General features: G+C 42.1%; 1 protein-coding gene across 2 annotated transcripts in view; it reads right to left on the bottom strand.

Annotated features, from left to right (window-relative positions):
- Positions 1-2,812: 2,812 nt before the first annotated feature.
- Positions 2,813-18,199, bottom strand: part of efna5b (ephrin-A5b) — a 94,885-nt gene continuing 79,498 nt past the window's right edge. The window contains exons 3-5 of one of the 2 annotated variants that reach the window (XM_076731365.1): positions 8,517-8,582; positions 8,052-8,132; positions 2,813-6,239 (exon numbers count right to left, since the gene is read on the bottom strand). In XM_076731365.1, coding sequence (XP_076587480.1) covers positions 6,112-6,239; positions 8,052-8,132; positions 8,517-8,582 — 275 coding nt within the window. In that variant the 3' untranslated portion in view covers positions 2,813-6,111. The remainder of the gene's footprint in view (positions 6,240-8,051; positions 8,133-8,516; positions 8,583-18,199) is intronic. The other variant, XM_076731367.1, reaches the window with a different exon arrangement.

The raw sequence follows: 18,199 nt of genomic DNA, 5'->3' as shown, positions 1-18,199 counted from the left end.
GTCATAAATCATAAATCCTGACCTTGAATGCAATTCCAACTTTCTAACCCATCAACAGTGTGACATTCCACAGTGTGACTGAGACTCTAAAATATATTCAGCTTATCAGTTATTTCTGGCACAAACAGCCACCCCCCAACTCCCTCTCAATAAATATGGGGTTGACTAAGTTGATATGCCTCGGAGGGGTTTTAAATATTCCCCCCCAAAAATATCTATTCATAAAGCGGGGCAACATAATTGGGTGATTTATGACCTTTTCAAACCACTGGAGCGATTAACTGAAGACATCATTCAGAGCTGTCAATCAAACTGATTGTTCACATGGAAACGGAACACCATGCAGCCAATAAGGGAGCCAGCTGACTTAAGAATGATGCCTTCAAGAGCCTTTCACTAAAGTGGCCTCTTCAGGACTGTCAGCTGTTATTGTGTTAGGATAGAACTTCTATCAGAAAGCGACGCTGGCAGAAGGAGAAGTGAGATCAAAGGCGCAGGTAAATCTGTGCACATTCATGTTTCCGTCTCAAAGGTGACACGGTTTCTGTGGAACGCCATCTCATCCGAGCGCACTCCTCTCACTCACTGCTGGTCACAGACCTTGACTATGTTCATAGCTTAATAGTACATCTGGGACACATCTTCACATAAAGCTATCATTACCTCAGATTTAATGATCAGGCGCAGTGATTTGTCTTTATTGGCCTTCATAGACACACACCTGCATCTCCGGAGCCTTCCTTTGGTAATAACACCCGCAAGAACAACTTGACACTAATTGGCTCATCATGTCAAGCATGTTCATGTGTAAAGCTTTTTTTCATCTGATGCTTAAAAAAGTACCAGCTTTGGAAAAGGATGAGATTGGAGAGGATTGCATCCTGGATGAGATTTCATGTCTTTGGCGTCAGTGTGTTTTACTCAAGCCTGCAAAGCGATGTCTTCTTAATCTTCACTGTGACCCACCGTGGTGCTGAAAAAGCCTTTAATACCAAAGACATGCTGGCAGCACAACTATCCTCCAAGAATCCTTAATTTTTTTTATTTATTTTTTATTTTTTTACCACATTCTCTTTCAAAACTGTTTATATGTACCTCCCATGTAAAGAGTAGTATTTCCACTCTCATATGTCAAATTTGACTCGTTTTCATAACAGCACTCCAATTGGCTTATCAGGAGGCCTTTTCCCCTCCTTTGGTCCTCAGGGGTTGGTTGGCTCTCAGTCTAATTACCAGAGATAATGGAGGGTGAAGCTAAATGGCACTGATGGGGTCCAGCAGAAGGTTATTAGGTGTCCTCATTAGTGCCCGACTGAAGTGAAAGGAGGTTTAAGGTCTTATTCTGATCCTGATGGATGGTGTTCCTCTCAGTCTGTCTTCAGAGGGGGTTGTTCCACCGTGTAGACACCAAGGCAGAGGCACAGATAGGCAGATGTATAAAGATGGGAGTGTGTGTGTGTGTGTGTGTGTGTGTGTGTGTGTGTGTATGGTGATGGCATCCAATTTGGCTCATGATGAGACATGATGCTACTTGAGTGAGAGGATTATGTTCATTTGCTCTATTAGTAACAGTAGGAGTGTTTAATGCAGTAAACATCCCTAATGCATGGACAAATTTGACAGTGCTTCTGATTGCATGACACCGTCATCGCTGTGCATCTCCGTTGTACGGTAAATGGGTCAAAGAAGAGAAAAAAAAAGAGTAGCACAATGATCAAAGCAATGTATTTCCGTTTTATTGTATTACTCATAGTTGCTCAGACACGTGTATATACAAATACAGATAATTTTTTTTGTCAAATTTTTTGTTGTTGTTTATATACTGTAAAAGAGCAGGTTGGAAATATTCCCCACTGATGGCAAAGTGGGAGCGGGGTTTAAAGGTGAGGGAAGAAGGTGGTGTGGTGGAGGTTACACAAGCACAAGAAGAATGGGACAGGACAGGTGCACAAAATGAACAAGTGGCTCATCAGCAAGAGGGGGAGCTGACGAAAAGAGGCTTTGGCCCTGGTCGCACGGAGCCTGGATCGATGACAGGCTTTACCCCGCTAACAATCCAGTTCGGGATTTGGTGGAGGGGGTGCACTAATCCTTGAACTGTGCCCAGGACCAACGTCTACCATAGGGACAAGTGATTCAGGGTTGTTAAAAAGGGAGAGAAAGTGAAGGGCCCCAGTTGTAGTCTCTTCAACGCCAGCAGCCGTTCCGTGTAAAAGCACAATGGAAAAAAGCATCTTCTACACAGACAGGGCTGCGAGGGCAGAGGCTGAAGGGCTAAGGCATGGGAAACACTCTTCGTTGCCAAAGAGGGTTGCCGCTTCCCATTCACTGCGGCAACAGCAAATGAGACACGCACACACACAAACTCAAAGGTCTCACACATTTTTTTCACACTGAAAAACGTCCACACACTGATGTATACACTCCCAAACGCCTCCTCTCGGGAGAGCAGAAAGAGGATGAATAGTCAGAAGAGACAGACTGCAACTACATGGGATGAATTCAGTAGATGGGTACAGAAAGAGTCATTCTTAGGAAAAAAAAAAAAAAAAGGAGTTGCTTTTGAACTACAAAATGACCGATCCCCTCCCTCCCCCCACTGTAACTTCACAACAATGGTTTGTGTTATGTACATTTGTCATCTGTCACTACACAGCTTAATGATATCACTCAGATGGGGATGCAAAAACACACAACATGAAAGTGATCCGAAAATCTAACACGTCTTAAAGGAAAAAAGAAAAATAAGAGCAAAAGAAAAACTATCCTTTTCAAACTTTTTTTTGATTTTTTTCTTCTTTTTTTTTTTTTTAACATGTCATCAAGTTCATGCGCATGCCACATAATGAATCTGACGAGATCCTTCCATTAAAAAGCAACAGTCCACTGATGGCAGATTGGAGCTGACCAACATGCTCTCAAACACTGAAGGCAAAAAAGTACAAAGAAGCCGTCCGTTAAGTCCCAAGTGTTTCTTTCCAAGGCAGGATCCGTGTGTGAGGAGATGGTGAAGGTTGGTGACTGGTTTGAAACATGTAACGGGTGAGCCACTCGTTTGGCTAATGTCCAGCCTTCTGTACACTGGTGTACAGCTCCCACAGGTTTCCCCTTCATATTAGCTCAAAGGTTCATTAGGCATTGAGGATCAAAGCACACAATGCGTTGTTTGAGGACAGTACACACTCCGCAAAACCCAGAGATAATACCGTATTCATTTTTTAGAAAAGACATAAGAACCAAATTAATACTTTAATATCAAACACTATTTACATCAAGAAGTTTTCCTAATAATAATAGTCATAATCATCATCATCATAACAATAATAATAATTATACAGTTTTAACAATGATGTATCTCATTTTTTTCTTTTGTCCTCCAGAAAGGTACAAAACAGATACTAACCTAACACTACATGTTTTATGGTTGACTACCTCAGGATACACAGTATCCAGTTTATAAGTTGATCCTCATTTCCCAGGTTAAGGTGTGTACAGAATAAACCATGGTAATAATAGCAATAATGACAAATAGTAGTATTGGTAATTAGAAGAGAGTACAGTTGAAGCTGGTTTCTGATAAAAGTCTAGTGTTAATCTGCTGACAGGCGTCCGTTCTGAATCTTATGCGGTGCTCATTCCCTGTGGTGTTCTCCTGAAAATTAGTACCTCATTAAATGGCCTCGTCTCGTATTACCCCCCATAGCTGAGCAGCTATTCCGCCATAATAGCATTGTTACCGTGGCGCAAAAACACAAATGGCAAAGGCAAAAGGCAAAGGCAGTCTTTCTGGGGGGAAAAAAAAACAGAAAAAAGGCAGCCATAAAAATGAAAACAGCAACAAATAAAACAGTGCATGCCTTTTGAGACAGAATGATACCGAACAATAAGTTTGTCATTGAATCCGGTGGGGTTTTTTTCCAGTAGTGTTGCATGGATTTTTAGTTCTTTTGTTTTGTTCTGTTAGGCACTCTAGTCACACTACCTTCGGCTACCTCCCATGTCTTTTCTATCTGTTCCTGTGTTTGTGTCTCTGCCTTTAATTCTCTCCGTCTCCTTCACTCACCGATTCTCTCAAACTGCAAGGTCATTGGTGCTTTAAACCCCCCCATGGTGGAAATCTACACCCCCCCTCCCGAGACCCCCCAAGCCTTCCACCATCTATTTTTAATACCAGAAATAACTTCCCTTGCCACAACATGGGGTCCACATGCCTGTCATTTTGAACCTCATTAAAGAGTCACTTAAACCAGTAACACTAGGAGCTGTAGGTGGACATGCAATTGCTCCTGTGCTCCCCTTTCTTGCTCTATCTCTCTCTTTCTATCTGTCTTTCTAAACCAATTGGTGCCCCATTTCCCATACAAAAACCTGGCACTGAAAGGACGTCAGCTTCAGCAGAGTTAATTTCTCTCTCTGTCCATATGTCTTTGAAAGCGAAGAAACGAGTCCCTTGCATTTGAAAAAAGACATGATAGTGTTTGTATGCGAACTCACCATGTGCATCTGTGGGAGCTGAATATAATTATATCGCCGTGAATTCATTTGAATGTAAGTGCTAACATAAACCTGGCTCTACTAAACAGAGCTGTGCATTGCCTTGAATTAAATGGATAGTGTCTCTCTGTTCACGCAGTGTGTTTTCAGCTAATTGGAGCTATGCATCAGTCCTGTAAACACTGCACTAACTGCTGCAATGAACTGAATGTGAGAACAAGCCAACTAATATTTTGATGAGCATGAGCCAAAGCTGTGGTTATGTTTAAGTGACAAAGACACGAGGAGAAAGTATGGCACTGTGACCTGAAGTGTCTTTCCAATGACCTCTCATTGCAGTGGAGTTCAGAAATACAAAGTTTACAGTGTCTGCCATGTGAGAGGCAATGCTTGGAGACAACACAGGCAAAGTAAAATAACTTGACAGTTTAGAAAAAATATAAAGTGTCCAATTTAGCTGTGAATCATTTTTAAACAATCAGAATCAGAGGGGAAAAAAAGCCATGGATTCAAATGTTTATGTGGGTGTTAATATCGACTAATACTCAAATGGAACAGAGAGAACAATTGCTGCCCAGCTCAGTAAACATTGCATAAAACGACTGTGACTGTTGCCGTGAAATTGTGTGATCAACTTTCAAAAGATATCGATCCTCGATCTTAATAGCAGTCCACAATGTGTCTGGAGAGAAAGTTTCAATTTAGCTGTTTTGTGAGTCAGAGTGAACCAAATGCTTTGAGAGGTGTTTTATTGAGCGGGCTGCCATGGGCTTATTCAAAGGAGGACAAGAAAAAGTTGCCTCATGGTTCCGTGGGTTTTACACTCACTCAGCTCTAAGTAGCTTATCCACCTATAGGCACACTTTGTATTCAGGAGAGAATTGGACACTATCTTTAAAGCAGGACAGTCTGGAGATCAGCAGGCTAAGGTGCATGCCATGTACGTATTTCTCAGTGCTGTGGTTTCTACTCTGACCTCTGCTTAAAACCATTACTCCCTCTACTTCATCTTTCAGCTTTGTACTGCACTTCCCAGTAAAATGAAGGTGCAGCAGAACTCCATCTAAATATTTTCTGAAAGGCTTCTTGAGAGGTCTCGGGACAGCTATTTACTCGTGTATGTACAGTCCTTTCTAAGTCCTAGAGTCTTCACTTTCCTACTGTGTAATGCTGCTACTGCGTACAACTAAAAAACCCTACCGCTATTGACTGTTAGTGTAGAGGCATTTTTGTATTTGACTCTCTAAGCATGTGTATGTGTATATGTGCGTGGGTGAACATCAGTGCTGCAATGACATAAACATGATGTAAAGGGATGTCACAAAAAAGTCACGGGAAAATAAGAATCACTAAGTGTCAAAAAACGGGATTTGGCATCTTAGGTGAAGGTTTAAGAGGGGGAACTGTCTCTCCCACTTCCAACATCAACGTTTTTCACTCACAGACAGAGAAAGACCACTTAAATATATTTCTGAAAAAAATAGAGGGTTCCTTGAGAAGCCTGCTCTGATGCCCAATCAAGCAAACACGCTCCACCCAAATCCCGCCCCTTCCCTGCAGCCTCGGGCAGATTCAGGCCACGCTAGGTGTAAATGCCCTCCGAGACAGAGGGAGGCGCTATAAAGTGAAGAGTGCTGGTAGGCAGACCAGCAACAAAGCCAGGAGTGGACTTGTTTTCTGCAAGTGCGTCGCAGCATTTGTTTCGTCACTTCGGGAAGGCTCAGCCGGTTCGTGGCTGGTATCATCTGAAGGATAAGAAAGAAGAAAGAGGTGAATTGCTACTTATGGTACAAACTGCTCTTCTGCAACAGCGCATCACAGACAACGTTATCAATATATCCTCGTATTTTTTAAAAGCCATAAGCTGACCGTATTTTGTTAATTCATAACATTAGTGGAGACATCAGTTCATTGCTGAGATGTTTGGGCTCATGTTCATAACGGTGGAAGTTGTAATAGTGAAGTCTGAGTTGCCATATGAACTTCGGTTGCTATATCATGCTTCGAATGTTGTCAGAAGCATTTTTAATCCATCTCCCAGGTGAGGTGCCTCTTGTGTCTGTTTGGCAGTGGCATCAATATCTGTGAGCAGCCATGTGCCCCGCTGCACCATGGGAAAGTAGCTGAACCATGCACAGCAAAAGGACAGATGGACAGAACAGAAGACCGGACGGTTACATAACTATACGTGTGTGTGTGTGTGTGTGTGTGTGTGTGTGTGTGTGTGTGTGTGTGTGTGTTTGTGGACGTGTATTACTCATATTGAGGAAACATAAATCTGTTCACACACTCACATTGTGGGGACTTGCCTTCCTTATGGGGACAAGTCCCCACAATGTAAATCATTAAATTTAGGGTGAAGACTTGGGTTAGGGCGAGTCTCCAGGAAATTAATACAAGTCCATGTAATGTCCTTTGAAGTGATGGAAACGCGACTGTGTGCGTGTGTGTGTGTGTGTGTGTGTAGGGGGTGCGGGGACGTGGCAACAGTGGATGACGGATGAATGTTTTAATTTCCCTCCTTTGGAGAGCGTGACAGGGGGATGAGCCAGAAGAAGCATGCAAGGTTAGAGGCAGCCATCAAACATGCAGCAGGATGGTGAGGCGGACAAGTGGGCAGATAGAAAATCAGGCATGAGGAGAGGCAGGTGGGCATCACATGTCTGAGGGCTTGGCCTTGTGTATGCGTGTGGGCGTCCCATTAAGATACCAGTTTATTTCTTTCTTTCTTTCTTTCTTTTCTTTTTTTTTTACTTTTTCGTCAAGCGTGATAGATTTCATTGTCAAATTCATAACATTCGATTATAGTTTGTTATATACATTCCCAGTGGGGCGGTCTTTGTGTTGTTTCAGACCTTGAGGTGAGCTGGTGCTGGGAATGAGACAGCAGCATGTGGGTGATGTGAAGTGTTTCAGTTCAGTGGCTGGGTTCGACTCATGTATGAAGATGTAAAAATGCTGTGCATTCTGAGCACAGAAAATAATCAGTGCTGCACTACAGAGCCAAACAGCAGCTCAGCGAGGAGGGAAACTGAGCATTAAAACTTGCCAAATGTATTGTTGACGTGCACTTGTATGTGTAGATGCATACATATTATTTAATTGATGACATTTATTGATTTTGATGTATTAGGGCAGAATGATTGTAGTGAAAGACAAACGTTAGGGAGCACAGCATGCAGCCGGAAGTGACATTGTGTGTTGAATTAGTGAAAAGGTTCGTGTGAGAAACACACTGTTAAGTGACACCTCTGTGTATATGATATATATATGTAATTAATTATATACACTACATATACAGTGTATATACCAATATACAGTATATATCAACATGCAATATAGTCCATCAGTAGAATATGCGAGCGACAGTAGCATGGCACAACTTTGGTACTCTGGAGAGGATTCAGTTCGAGAGAAGCAACAGGCAGGGATGTTGAGGGACAGATCAGCTTCCAGACAAACAGCAGGAAAGGAAAGAGGCACAGAACAAGAGACACATGTACAGATGTATGGAGGTCATACCCAAGACAATCAAAAAAGCAGGAAGCCATACTAACCTCGTGGTTCTAATGTATTGTCTACTTTGTCGTTTACATCAAAAACGCGGTCATGTACGCCTATAGTTTTCACACAGCTGTCTATAACAGAAAATAGGGAGAATGAGAGATCATTAGAGGTATATGCCAAATAGGTTAGTGACATTTGAAGCCCCCCTCTCAGCCCTGAAATTAAACATCCCAAGCAACAAAGCTCATGGCAACATTCAGGTGAGGTATGAAGTGACCTGGATTTCACTTGGTGTGATCATTTTATCATCCTTTTCACGTTACAAAAAAACATTTCCTTAGCAAGTAAAGCAGTTTTGTGATAAATGAAAGTGGTATGTTGGACAATGAGCAAAAGGTAAGTGAAGAGGAAGTGAGGTAACCAGAGAAGTAGGCATAAATTGTTTTGATTTTGAATCCAAATGTGTACTTCAACAAGCTCTATTACAAAGCCTTGTGTTGCATGCAAACACTTACTTGATGGTCGGACGAAAACTTTGAGCTTCAGGCATGTTTTCCTCCCATTCTCGGCAATGGTGGATGCTGAAAAAAATAGATATAGGTAAATAGGGCGTTAATATACAGTACATAGTATCACATGTGCTCTGAACAGTCAGGAAACTAGTTTCGGACGGAGTTTTTCCCTCATATAAAAGTCTGCATGAATATTTTTCATCATAAATATGTATAGACAACTATTAAAACTGAGGTTGTTTATTTAGAAGAAAATAAACTTTCAGATAGTTAATGTTGACTCTTAAGTGGATTTTGTCGGGTTAGTCATGGTTCTTGTGAAATTATAGCCACAAAGTATTTACAGATGTGCTAGGGAAAGTGGAGTGCTCTGCTCACAGTTTAATTGTCTCATTTCAGATTCTAGAACTGGCAGCAGCTTAGTGAGGATCAAGGAATTTTCAACATTTTGGCTCTTTGACAAATGCTCAAAACTGGAAGAAATCATGTCACGCTAATACTATGTATGTCTACATGTATGTATTTTCGTGTCTAAAAGCCTCCACGCTTTCCTAGCGGTACAAAGTCCGCACACTGAGGATGTATGTGCTGCATGTGTGGATGGTTTGCGGTTGCTGTCAGGAAATGGATCCCTTCCTGTCAAGCCCATGGGGTGTGAATCTCTGAGCGTTAGCTACCATAGTGGTTGTATCACATGCCCTAAAAATATCTTGTGTGCGAGTGTGTGCATGCGTGTGTGTGCGCGGTTGACCACTAATGGTGTTGTGGTGAGGCACCAGGTGCTGTCTCCTGGATAGGGGTCAAACACATGTCAGTTGGAGCATGGTGGGTGCACGCTGCGTGCATCCATCATGGGAGGAAATCGTACAGTAGTTTAAAAATATATGCTGTTGTCTCGTGTCAGAACCTCTAATCAAAAGGTGAATATTGCAGGCTTTTCCCCACTATTGTGATATATTAATGCTCTTTACGATAAACTAGTTTTCATTTCGACTATCCCCTTCAGCTCCAGAGAGACCATATTGTCTGCAAAGGTGTCTTTCGGGCATCGTTTTATGTCTTCTGTGGATCATTCCACAGCTGATGCAATGAAGCCAAGCATTTCCAAAGGCTACCATTTGGGATCTGTCAACTCCTCTCTAGTGAACCTTTACCTAACAGCTCCCCTCCCTCTCTCGCAGCTGTGTCACCCTCTCTCCTCGTCTGTCAGCGTGGCCATATACATTCATCATAGCTCAACTGACTGGCCTTCATCATATTTACAGTACACAGACCAACCAATGTGTGCACACGCACACAAGAGACCGATTTTCATATCTGTTGCTCTGCGTCCTCTTAAATAACAATTTTTACATTTCTCTGATCTCCCCTCGTGTGCAGAATGTTTGGCATTCAGGGATGTTTACATACACATCACTGCAAACGATGTTTTAGCATTTATTTTATATTGAAGCTGTGGGAAAAGCAGTGAGCTGAGTCTGTGGCGTGATGTCCGATGTGTTCATTAAGAGAATTACTGTGTAATAACTATGGGAAAGGGTCAGAGATGCAAATCTACTCCATTTTGCAGGTTCGGGTGTTTTGACGGTATAAGCCATGGTATGGATGTGTCCACCGGTAGAGATTTGGCAATACCGTTTCCACCATGATAGCTATCCTGCCTGTCTCTGCTGTATATCGGGGACAGGTCTGTGAAACAAATCAGGACTGGATTCTTGTATGATCTTGCGAATCCAGAGTCCACAAGTTACTGTGTTTGGGCAGCAGGACTACTTGTTCTCATGTGATGTTGATGATGCCAGTGCACCTCTTAACTGGTTTGGCAATTGGCTGGTTTGCTGTAATTTACAGAAGATTTACTCTTTTGTGATATAATTGACACCATAATAAAAAAAAATGACATATACACTGGTAGGAGATTGTGTCCATATCGACCACCCCTACTTTCTACTACTACTATGCATTTCGCACGCTCTCTACTCCTGATTTATCCAGAGATCCAGATTCCATTTTTTTTTAAACTGCACACTCTTTCAATCACTTTCATTTTGCGAAGGCTTCTTTACAGCTCATCAAGCTCTCTCTCCGTGCCTCTCGCCTCTCGACCTTGCTGTTACCATTTTAATGTTGTCGCTTCATCAGCTGTTATCTGTTTTTTAGTCATGTGTCAGTGTGCAGGAGAGGTGACATGAGATCAGATGCCCTTTTTCACTGCTCAGTTCATATTCAGCAGATGCAGATGGGGAAGAAAGTGGAAGGAAGAGAGAGACAAGGCCTTATTATTTCTGTGTGGAGGCAGCCGATGACACCCTAATGAACCTTGACCACTGCTGCTCACCCACTCAGTCATATATACACACCAGTACCCACACAATTTATGCCACTCTTCTTATTGCTCCACTTCTCTTTCCCACCACTGCTTTATGCTCCCATTTCCAACGTGTGCACATACACAGGCAAACACGTACACACACGCACGCATCGTCTCCAGATGTCTTATCTTCATCATTGTTGTGGGCAGAGCTGAGTCACAGCCATCGACACCAGCCACTTAGCAAAGGCAGCTGATCATGAGAGAAGTATGGCCCTGATGAAAATGGCAAAAGGCATGTGGGAGTCTCTGTCATGATGACAGTTTGTGAAGCTGCTGCGGTGTTTATAGATTTGGCCATAACACGTTATCCACCTCCTACGCGAGGAGAATCGCGGACATAAGGTGCAAGAGAGAGCAGATATCACAATTACAGTGATCAAAGTAGCTTTAGCTACAGTGGAATTCATTACTTCTGTTAACTTGAGCAGTTTGCAGCAAGTCTATAAAAAACCTGTCATATCTTTGCTTTTTATAAATGCAACACATTACAATGTCCAGCCACACTTTTGCTTTGCTCTGCAAATGTGACAAAAGTCAACTAAATGAGTTCAGCTGAGTTTGGATGAGACCATCGTGTTGACATGCTGCAGATAACTGAGGTGTGTTGCTGGACATTCTTGACTTCAAAGGAAAGATTAAGCTTTGGCTCTACATTCCTTTCTTGGTGGCAGCTCTTCACACGCTGTGTTGATGAGGATCCCTCCACCCAGACCCGAACCGTCCACGCCAGCACCTGTTTATTTTGGATTAACATGCTGCTGAGGGCCAGCTCATTGTTCTTCTAGGCAGTAACATCAACACCTGCTATTCTGGTTCCCATCAGGCCTACAGCCTCAACCATCAATCCATCCAGCCCGAGCAAGTGGCTGCTTTGAAGGACAGAGGCCTTGAAAAGATGTCCCAGAGACGAGAGGGGGAGGAAGGGACGAGATCGGGTTACTCCTCCAAGCCATGTCCCCTGGCTGGTAATGGCTGGTCCCTCAGTACACTGCATTATGCATCAGCATTAAGGCAAATGGAATGAAGCAGAATCCAATTACGGAAGAACAAACAGGTGGGCTCAGTGCGGCTTAGGCGCAGTATTGTTTCAATCACAGCCCAAGCCAAGCTTTATTGCAACTGTAATGTTATCTGGAAAACACATTTCCTTTGCCTTTCAATGAATGAGCCAACAGCGCATTCCAGACATGAGGACATAAAACCATGTGTCTGTAATGATAGGAGGCTAAAAGCAAAGTTTCTGCTGGCTAGATCCAGTAGATAATATCATGGTAGGATATTGATTTCTTATCCATCATTTACGAGGCGTAATGGCTCAGTCGTAAAAGAATATTGCAGGGTGAGTCAATCAAACTGCTATATAAGGCTTTGTTTGCGTCATTTTTTTATTTTTATTTTTTACATTAAACCAGGTGTCATCTGGGGTCTTCTCTTAGCCAGTGAACCATTGCCAAGATGTGGACATTTGGCGGTATCAGCACAACCACAAGACTTAATGCAATATGGCAGATTAGCAAGCAATGTGGCATAAATGGCTTCAAATCATTCGTAGAGTCAGAGTTTGGAGTTTCCTCTTTTGACAACTTTGTTTAAGATGCCCTTGTTTGTAGTGGTCCACCACCATCAATAAACACTCCAGACTATGCATTCTGAATTTCCACAAATCTAAACATACTGTGACAAACTGTTTTGACACTTTATATGAAACAGTGTTTTTACAACAAAGATCTTAAGTTTGAAAAGCCGAGTCTTGCATAGATTTGTATACTATTGTGTGAGCATATACCATTAATAGCATCGTGTTAGCATGCCTCTTGTCTGCGTCAGGTCTCCAGCTGGCTTTAATAATGATGCTCTAATCCTTTGATCCTTGCTTATTTGTTCGGATGGGGCAGGTTAAACAGAATGCCCTGTAATGTTGTGTACAGCACTGAGCATTCCTAGCGAGCTAATTCTGCCAGATCTCGGAGAAAAAATGCTGCTGGCATTGTCTTTGATTCACTGGGATTACTCATGCGGCTTACAGCATACAAACCTAGTCAGAGTTTAGGTCCAGGCGTCTGAGTTTAGGATTACTTTCTAGAACCTTTGTGCATTCTTCTTCCCACGTCTCCATCGTAATTAGACAGTTTGCGGCCAGAATACATTTCCTCTATTCCATGTGCAAAAACCACTGCTGGGATTCATTAACGTTTGTCCTTTGGTTTCAGGGTGTGGAATCAGTCAAAGGAGGACAACGCTGAACTCAGCAGATGGAAGAAAACCTTGGATTCAAGATAGTACACCCACTAGAGTGAATTTCAGACAGAGAAAGAGAGAGAGAATGTTTGTAGGACCCCTACAATGGGTAATATCAAGTGCTGCGCTGCCCAAACATAATCTCTTCAGTGCCTACAATAACACACACAGTACAAAACCATGTGCAATAAAATGTTGTGTGTGCATGGAGACACATTCAAAATTACGAAATGTCTTTCACAAAATGCCTTTCCCACATTCAGCCAGTTCTAAAGCAGCATACTCTTGTGTTAAGATATTTTAAAAAGAGGGAGACAATATGCTAAAAAGATTTAAAAAACAAACAAGCACATAGAATCTATCTGTACCGTGTGTGTGTGTGTGTGTGTGTATGTGTGTGTGTGTGTGTGTGTGTGTATATGGCTACACAAAATGTGTGTGTGTGAGAAGATGGAAGAGACTATCCACTGAAGAGGCCCATTAACCAGATGCTATACAGCGAACACACAATAGGAGGGAATGAGGGAGCTGGGAGGAGCGGTGAAAGAGTCCGTTGATAGCTGGCCTTTTGCTCTTTCCTTGCATCTTTCAACCTCTGCCAAAAGTGAACCAAAGTCATTCCTCATGCCACTTACGCCGAGGTGACGAGGTCACAGGCAATGAGGAGAAGATAGAGAGAAAGAAGGCCTAATTAAACAGCCACTAGTTCTCTCACACTATTATGCAATAGTGTGATACAGTTATTTCCCTTTGCTATTATGCCAATGTACAATAAGTGTCATAATTTTGTGAAAGATCGCATAATGATTGCCTAACAAATTACTCTGTCTTCTTGAAAATGAAAAGCGAGTGATTGAAAGTCTGAAAACCCTTGAGTTTCATCAACTCATTCATGTCTTCATACTCAAATGACAATAAATGTGGTGATTTATTAATCTAAGGGGGAGTTCAGCTTTTTAAAGCAGCCACAGAATAATAAATCACAGTACATAATAATGTTTCATTACTGCACTTAGTGTATCCAGTACAATCACAATATTATTGTTATGGCCTAAGTATCCACCCACTGAATAAATGAGGAAAACTGCATGAGGGTGTGTGTATGTGTGCGTAAGTAAATGCGTGTATTACAACAGAGGAAGAATGAAAAAGAACAAATAACTGAACAAAAACCAATTAAACATAATGACTAATGCACTGGTTTAATAATATATGTGTTAATGGTTTAATGGCCAAGGATAAAATGTCCTTGTCTTGTGATAGTGAATCATAATCAGCTCCTGAAGACGGCTTTTAGATGCATGAATCATATTCGGCTGAGAGGAACCTCGTGCCCTCTGAATCACAGCCCTTGCATGCCCTACTTTTCCTCTGATCTCTTGGCTTTTCTCAGACTTTCTGTGTTTTTTCGTCAGTCAAAGTGATGACTACCGTATTGCCGGTCAAACTCAAATAACTTGATTAGAGACTTTCTCGCTGTGCCTTTCTCTGGGCTGTCAACAAGTGTGCCACGACTTGGTTTATTATTAGCCAAGTCTGGCCAATGGGTTGGCTCACTGGCGGACTGTTTTCAGTTTATTTTTGAAAGAGGAGTCCTGAAACTCCAACGCTGCCACAGCTAGACCTTTATCGCTTTATTCTTATGTTATTAGATCTTCTCAGGAGGCAACAGACAGAACTGATTGATTTGTTACCATTTTCATATGCATTAATGCATATTAAGATAGGTGACTTTTTTTTTTTTTTTTGGAAAGAAATTTCAAAATAAAATGAGGTGTAATGTCTTCAATATAGCTTGGCAAAGTTTCCGCAAGTTTTGTGTATGCATCCTTCCAAATGATATTCCCTCATTTAGAGTTTACATATGATTTACTCTCATACTCAGCAGACTTTCCACTGGTGGAAGAACCTGCACCAGTCTGGATGCATGCGTCTGAAATGTGCAATCTGGAGGTCAAAAACACACATCTGGCAAGTGCAACAGAGGCTAGGGATGCACAATGTATATCGACAAACAATAAGGTATTTATAATAGGTATTATTTCAATAATGAAATTGTATCTGCTAAATCAAGCCGACAATATGAAGTCAAATTGGTTTCATTGACTTCGCAAGCACAGCATCTGCACACTTTGATACAGTGGGTGGTGATATGCACCTTTAAAGTTGGTTTGCAATCCACCAATAAATACAGAGGAGGAGGATGAGAAGATGACATGCAGCACACTATGGTAACACCCATGATGTCAAACTGCTGCACTTTTTTGCAGAGAGCCAAACATGTCATCTCCAGTGTGGACGTTTTTCAAAGTTCCAGAGGAAGACAACACAATTGCAATTTACAATACGCGTTCTGCAAGAGGAAGCAAAAAGTCTATGAGTTTTAACACAAAAAAACCTTGTATAGTGATGTCAGTTGCATGGGGCTAGGTCATAGCTATGGAATATTAAACTTTTTAAGATACAAAAATGTGAAATCTTATCGGTATCGCTCATGTGAAGCAGGTAATTGTTATTGGTATTGGATGAATTATGTATCCCTAAAAGAGACACAGGGAGGTTTAGTTACTGTAGGTGGTTCTGTCCAGAGAGGGAGATGAGATTAAAAGGGGAGACAAGAAATAATGCAGTAACCAGAGGAGACGGTGGTGGTGGAAGGACTATCCATCTATCAGGATTATAATAATGCATTCCAGACATCTGTGTGGCTTTTCTGTGTATCTGCTCATGCGTGTGTATGCATATTGTACACAGTGTGTATGTGTATCCATGCCAGTGTGTGTGTGTAGCTGTCACATTACTCCATGTTGTCATATCATTTCTGAATACTGATGACAGGGCTGATTTTTCATGTGAGTGAATGAAGGGGGCTGAGTTATGATGGTGTCCGTATGCAGGTTCCCTCCTTGTACCACAAATGGAACAGCACCAGCTCTCTGTCATTATTAGCAGACCTCCCATGGCTCTAACAAAATACAGGCTGCGTACATCGTCCCCTGCCTCTATTTCATTTGTCCATTAATGCCATTTTCTTTCTGCTGCTCCCGCTGCCTCTTCTACAGTCTCTCCTCTTCTCACCTCCTAAGAGCAGCTTGAAGGAGCACGCTGCATCACAGGATTTGTGATCAATCAGAAGACAGTTGTAGTCCATGTTTTGGATCTGTTTGAGCTTCGCATGCATGTAGCCGTCCAGTAAAGATGAATAAGACTTTATGAGATCTTGTGAAAAAGCCTTGTGAATATCAAAAGGTTTTCTTGTGTGTTAGCTTATGATCAATCTTAGTCTTGTGTTGCATTTTGCATATTGGCCTGTAGGCATCTGCAGAGTGACTGAAGCCTCACCAACTGTTTTTCATTTTGTAATCTAACATGGGTAGGATCATCGCACACCCTCTGGGTTTTGTTGGCCATTTAGCGTGTGTTCATTTGCTATCAGCCGCATACTCTCACAAGGTCTGTGTTGCTTTAATATCCTTCTTTTTCTTGCAGCGTCAACCACAGAAATATCTATAAAATAACTGCATCCACAAGTGAGAGGCAAAAGGTGTTATTGATTGTGTTTTCCGTGAGAAGCAGTACCAGACCACGCAGGTGAACAAGTCAGACGGCAAGAAAATGAAAATGTTTTCTGCCGACAGTCTGCAACTGCATGATCACACCAAGCGCTTTCCTTTTTGCCACACATCTTACACGCCTAAAAACACCATAACTCGGCTCACTCATCTCTTGCTGGGAGCTGCCACTGATATTGGATTACTGCCCTTTTCCGATTAAAATCCCTCAAATACAAGGTTGTGTCCATATAAGAAAAACGTGCTTGCATCAGCATTCTGCCAGATGGGTTTCACTTAAACCACGAATGCGCTGTGAACTCTGACCCGAGAAGAGCTCCAACCGTACGCTTATCGCTTCTGTCTGTCACAGGGGCAGACACTTCGGAGCTGTAACTCACTCACTGCAACACTGCAGTTTGTTGAATTGCGTGCATATGTGGGATCTCCCAGAGTTCGGTAAATTTTACATGTTTGATGCATCTCACTTTGATTTATTTCCATCTTCTGTTGACCTGCAGAGAAAACACAGCTGTGCGTTGTCTACCAAAGGATCAGGCTCCTGACTGACTCCAGCTTTCGTCTTGTCTCCAATTACCTGCCTCTGACAGAGCGGAGAGGCTGACACTAACAAAAATGAAGAATTATGACCTCCACTTGAGTAAATTCCCTCTGTCTTGCTAGCGTTGATTAAGCTGTTTCTGTTGTTGAAGCAGATGACAGCAGAACCCTGTCTCCTCTCTCTAATTTTATCAGAGATGCAACAAATCAACCCTCGACCCGCATCGAACTCATAGGGCGAAAACACCATTAACAGGCATTTTCTCGGCAGGAATATGATCTGACAGCTTCATTTTCATCTACAAACAAGAAAGCTAATCAATCACGTCACTGAGGGCGGATTTTTCATCCCCCATTCCCTCAGGTCATTTGGTTACAGAAAGTTATTAGAGATGAGGAAATGATTAATATTCTCATACTGTGTATATGAGAAATGTTTATGAGGTCTCCTGCTGTTCTGTATGTAGTTAAACATTGGTCATTTTACATGAATACTTTGGTGAAATTAGTGAAATATTGATTGTGGATAAATATTCTGTCTTCATTAAGGCAGTGCACTCCTATAGCGGTGCTATAAAACCAAAGAAGTGATGCATTTCATGAGTTCCAACGATGATCTACTGTTATGTCTCATGTTCATGAGTCCATTCACTGTTAACTATTGCTAACCTCTGGCTCATCTGCTCATGGATAGTGACCTCTGCCTCGGGGCACATTGACAATTCTGTTTAGTGCAGGTGTGCATTATAGCCAGCTTCAGTGGCTAATGATGCATAAGATTTTCTCTGTTAGCTACGCTACACTTTGCATTCACACCATGTAGGAAAATGGGCTACAAGGGCAAAGTCTGACCAGTGACTTTGTGCTGAACTGCAGATATCATCATATCTTATACAATAGAAATGTCATCGCTATGTCGAAGCTAGTCGGCACTGTGTGTGGTGTAATGTCCAAACTCACAA

The sequence above is a fragment of the Chaetodon auriga genome, chromosome 5 (genome assembly GCF_051107435.1).
Source record: "Chaetodon auriga isolate fChaAug3 chromosome 5, fChaAug3.hap1, whole genome shotgun sequence".
In the NCBI taxonomy this organism is placed as follows: Eukaryota; Metazoa; Chordata; class Actinopteri; order Chaetodontiformes; family Chaetodontidae; genus Chaetodon; species Chaetodon auriga.
This window is presented reverse-complemented; position numbering and strand designations above follow the sequence as displayed.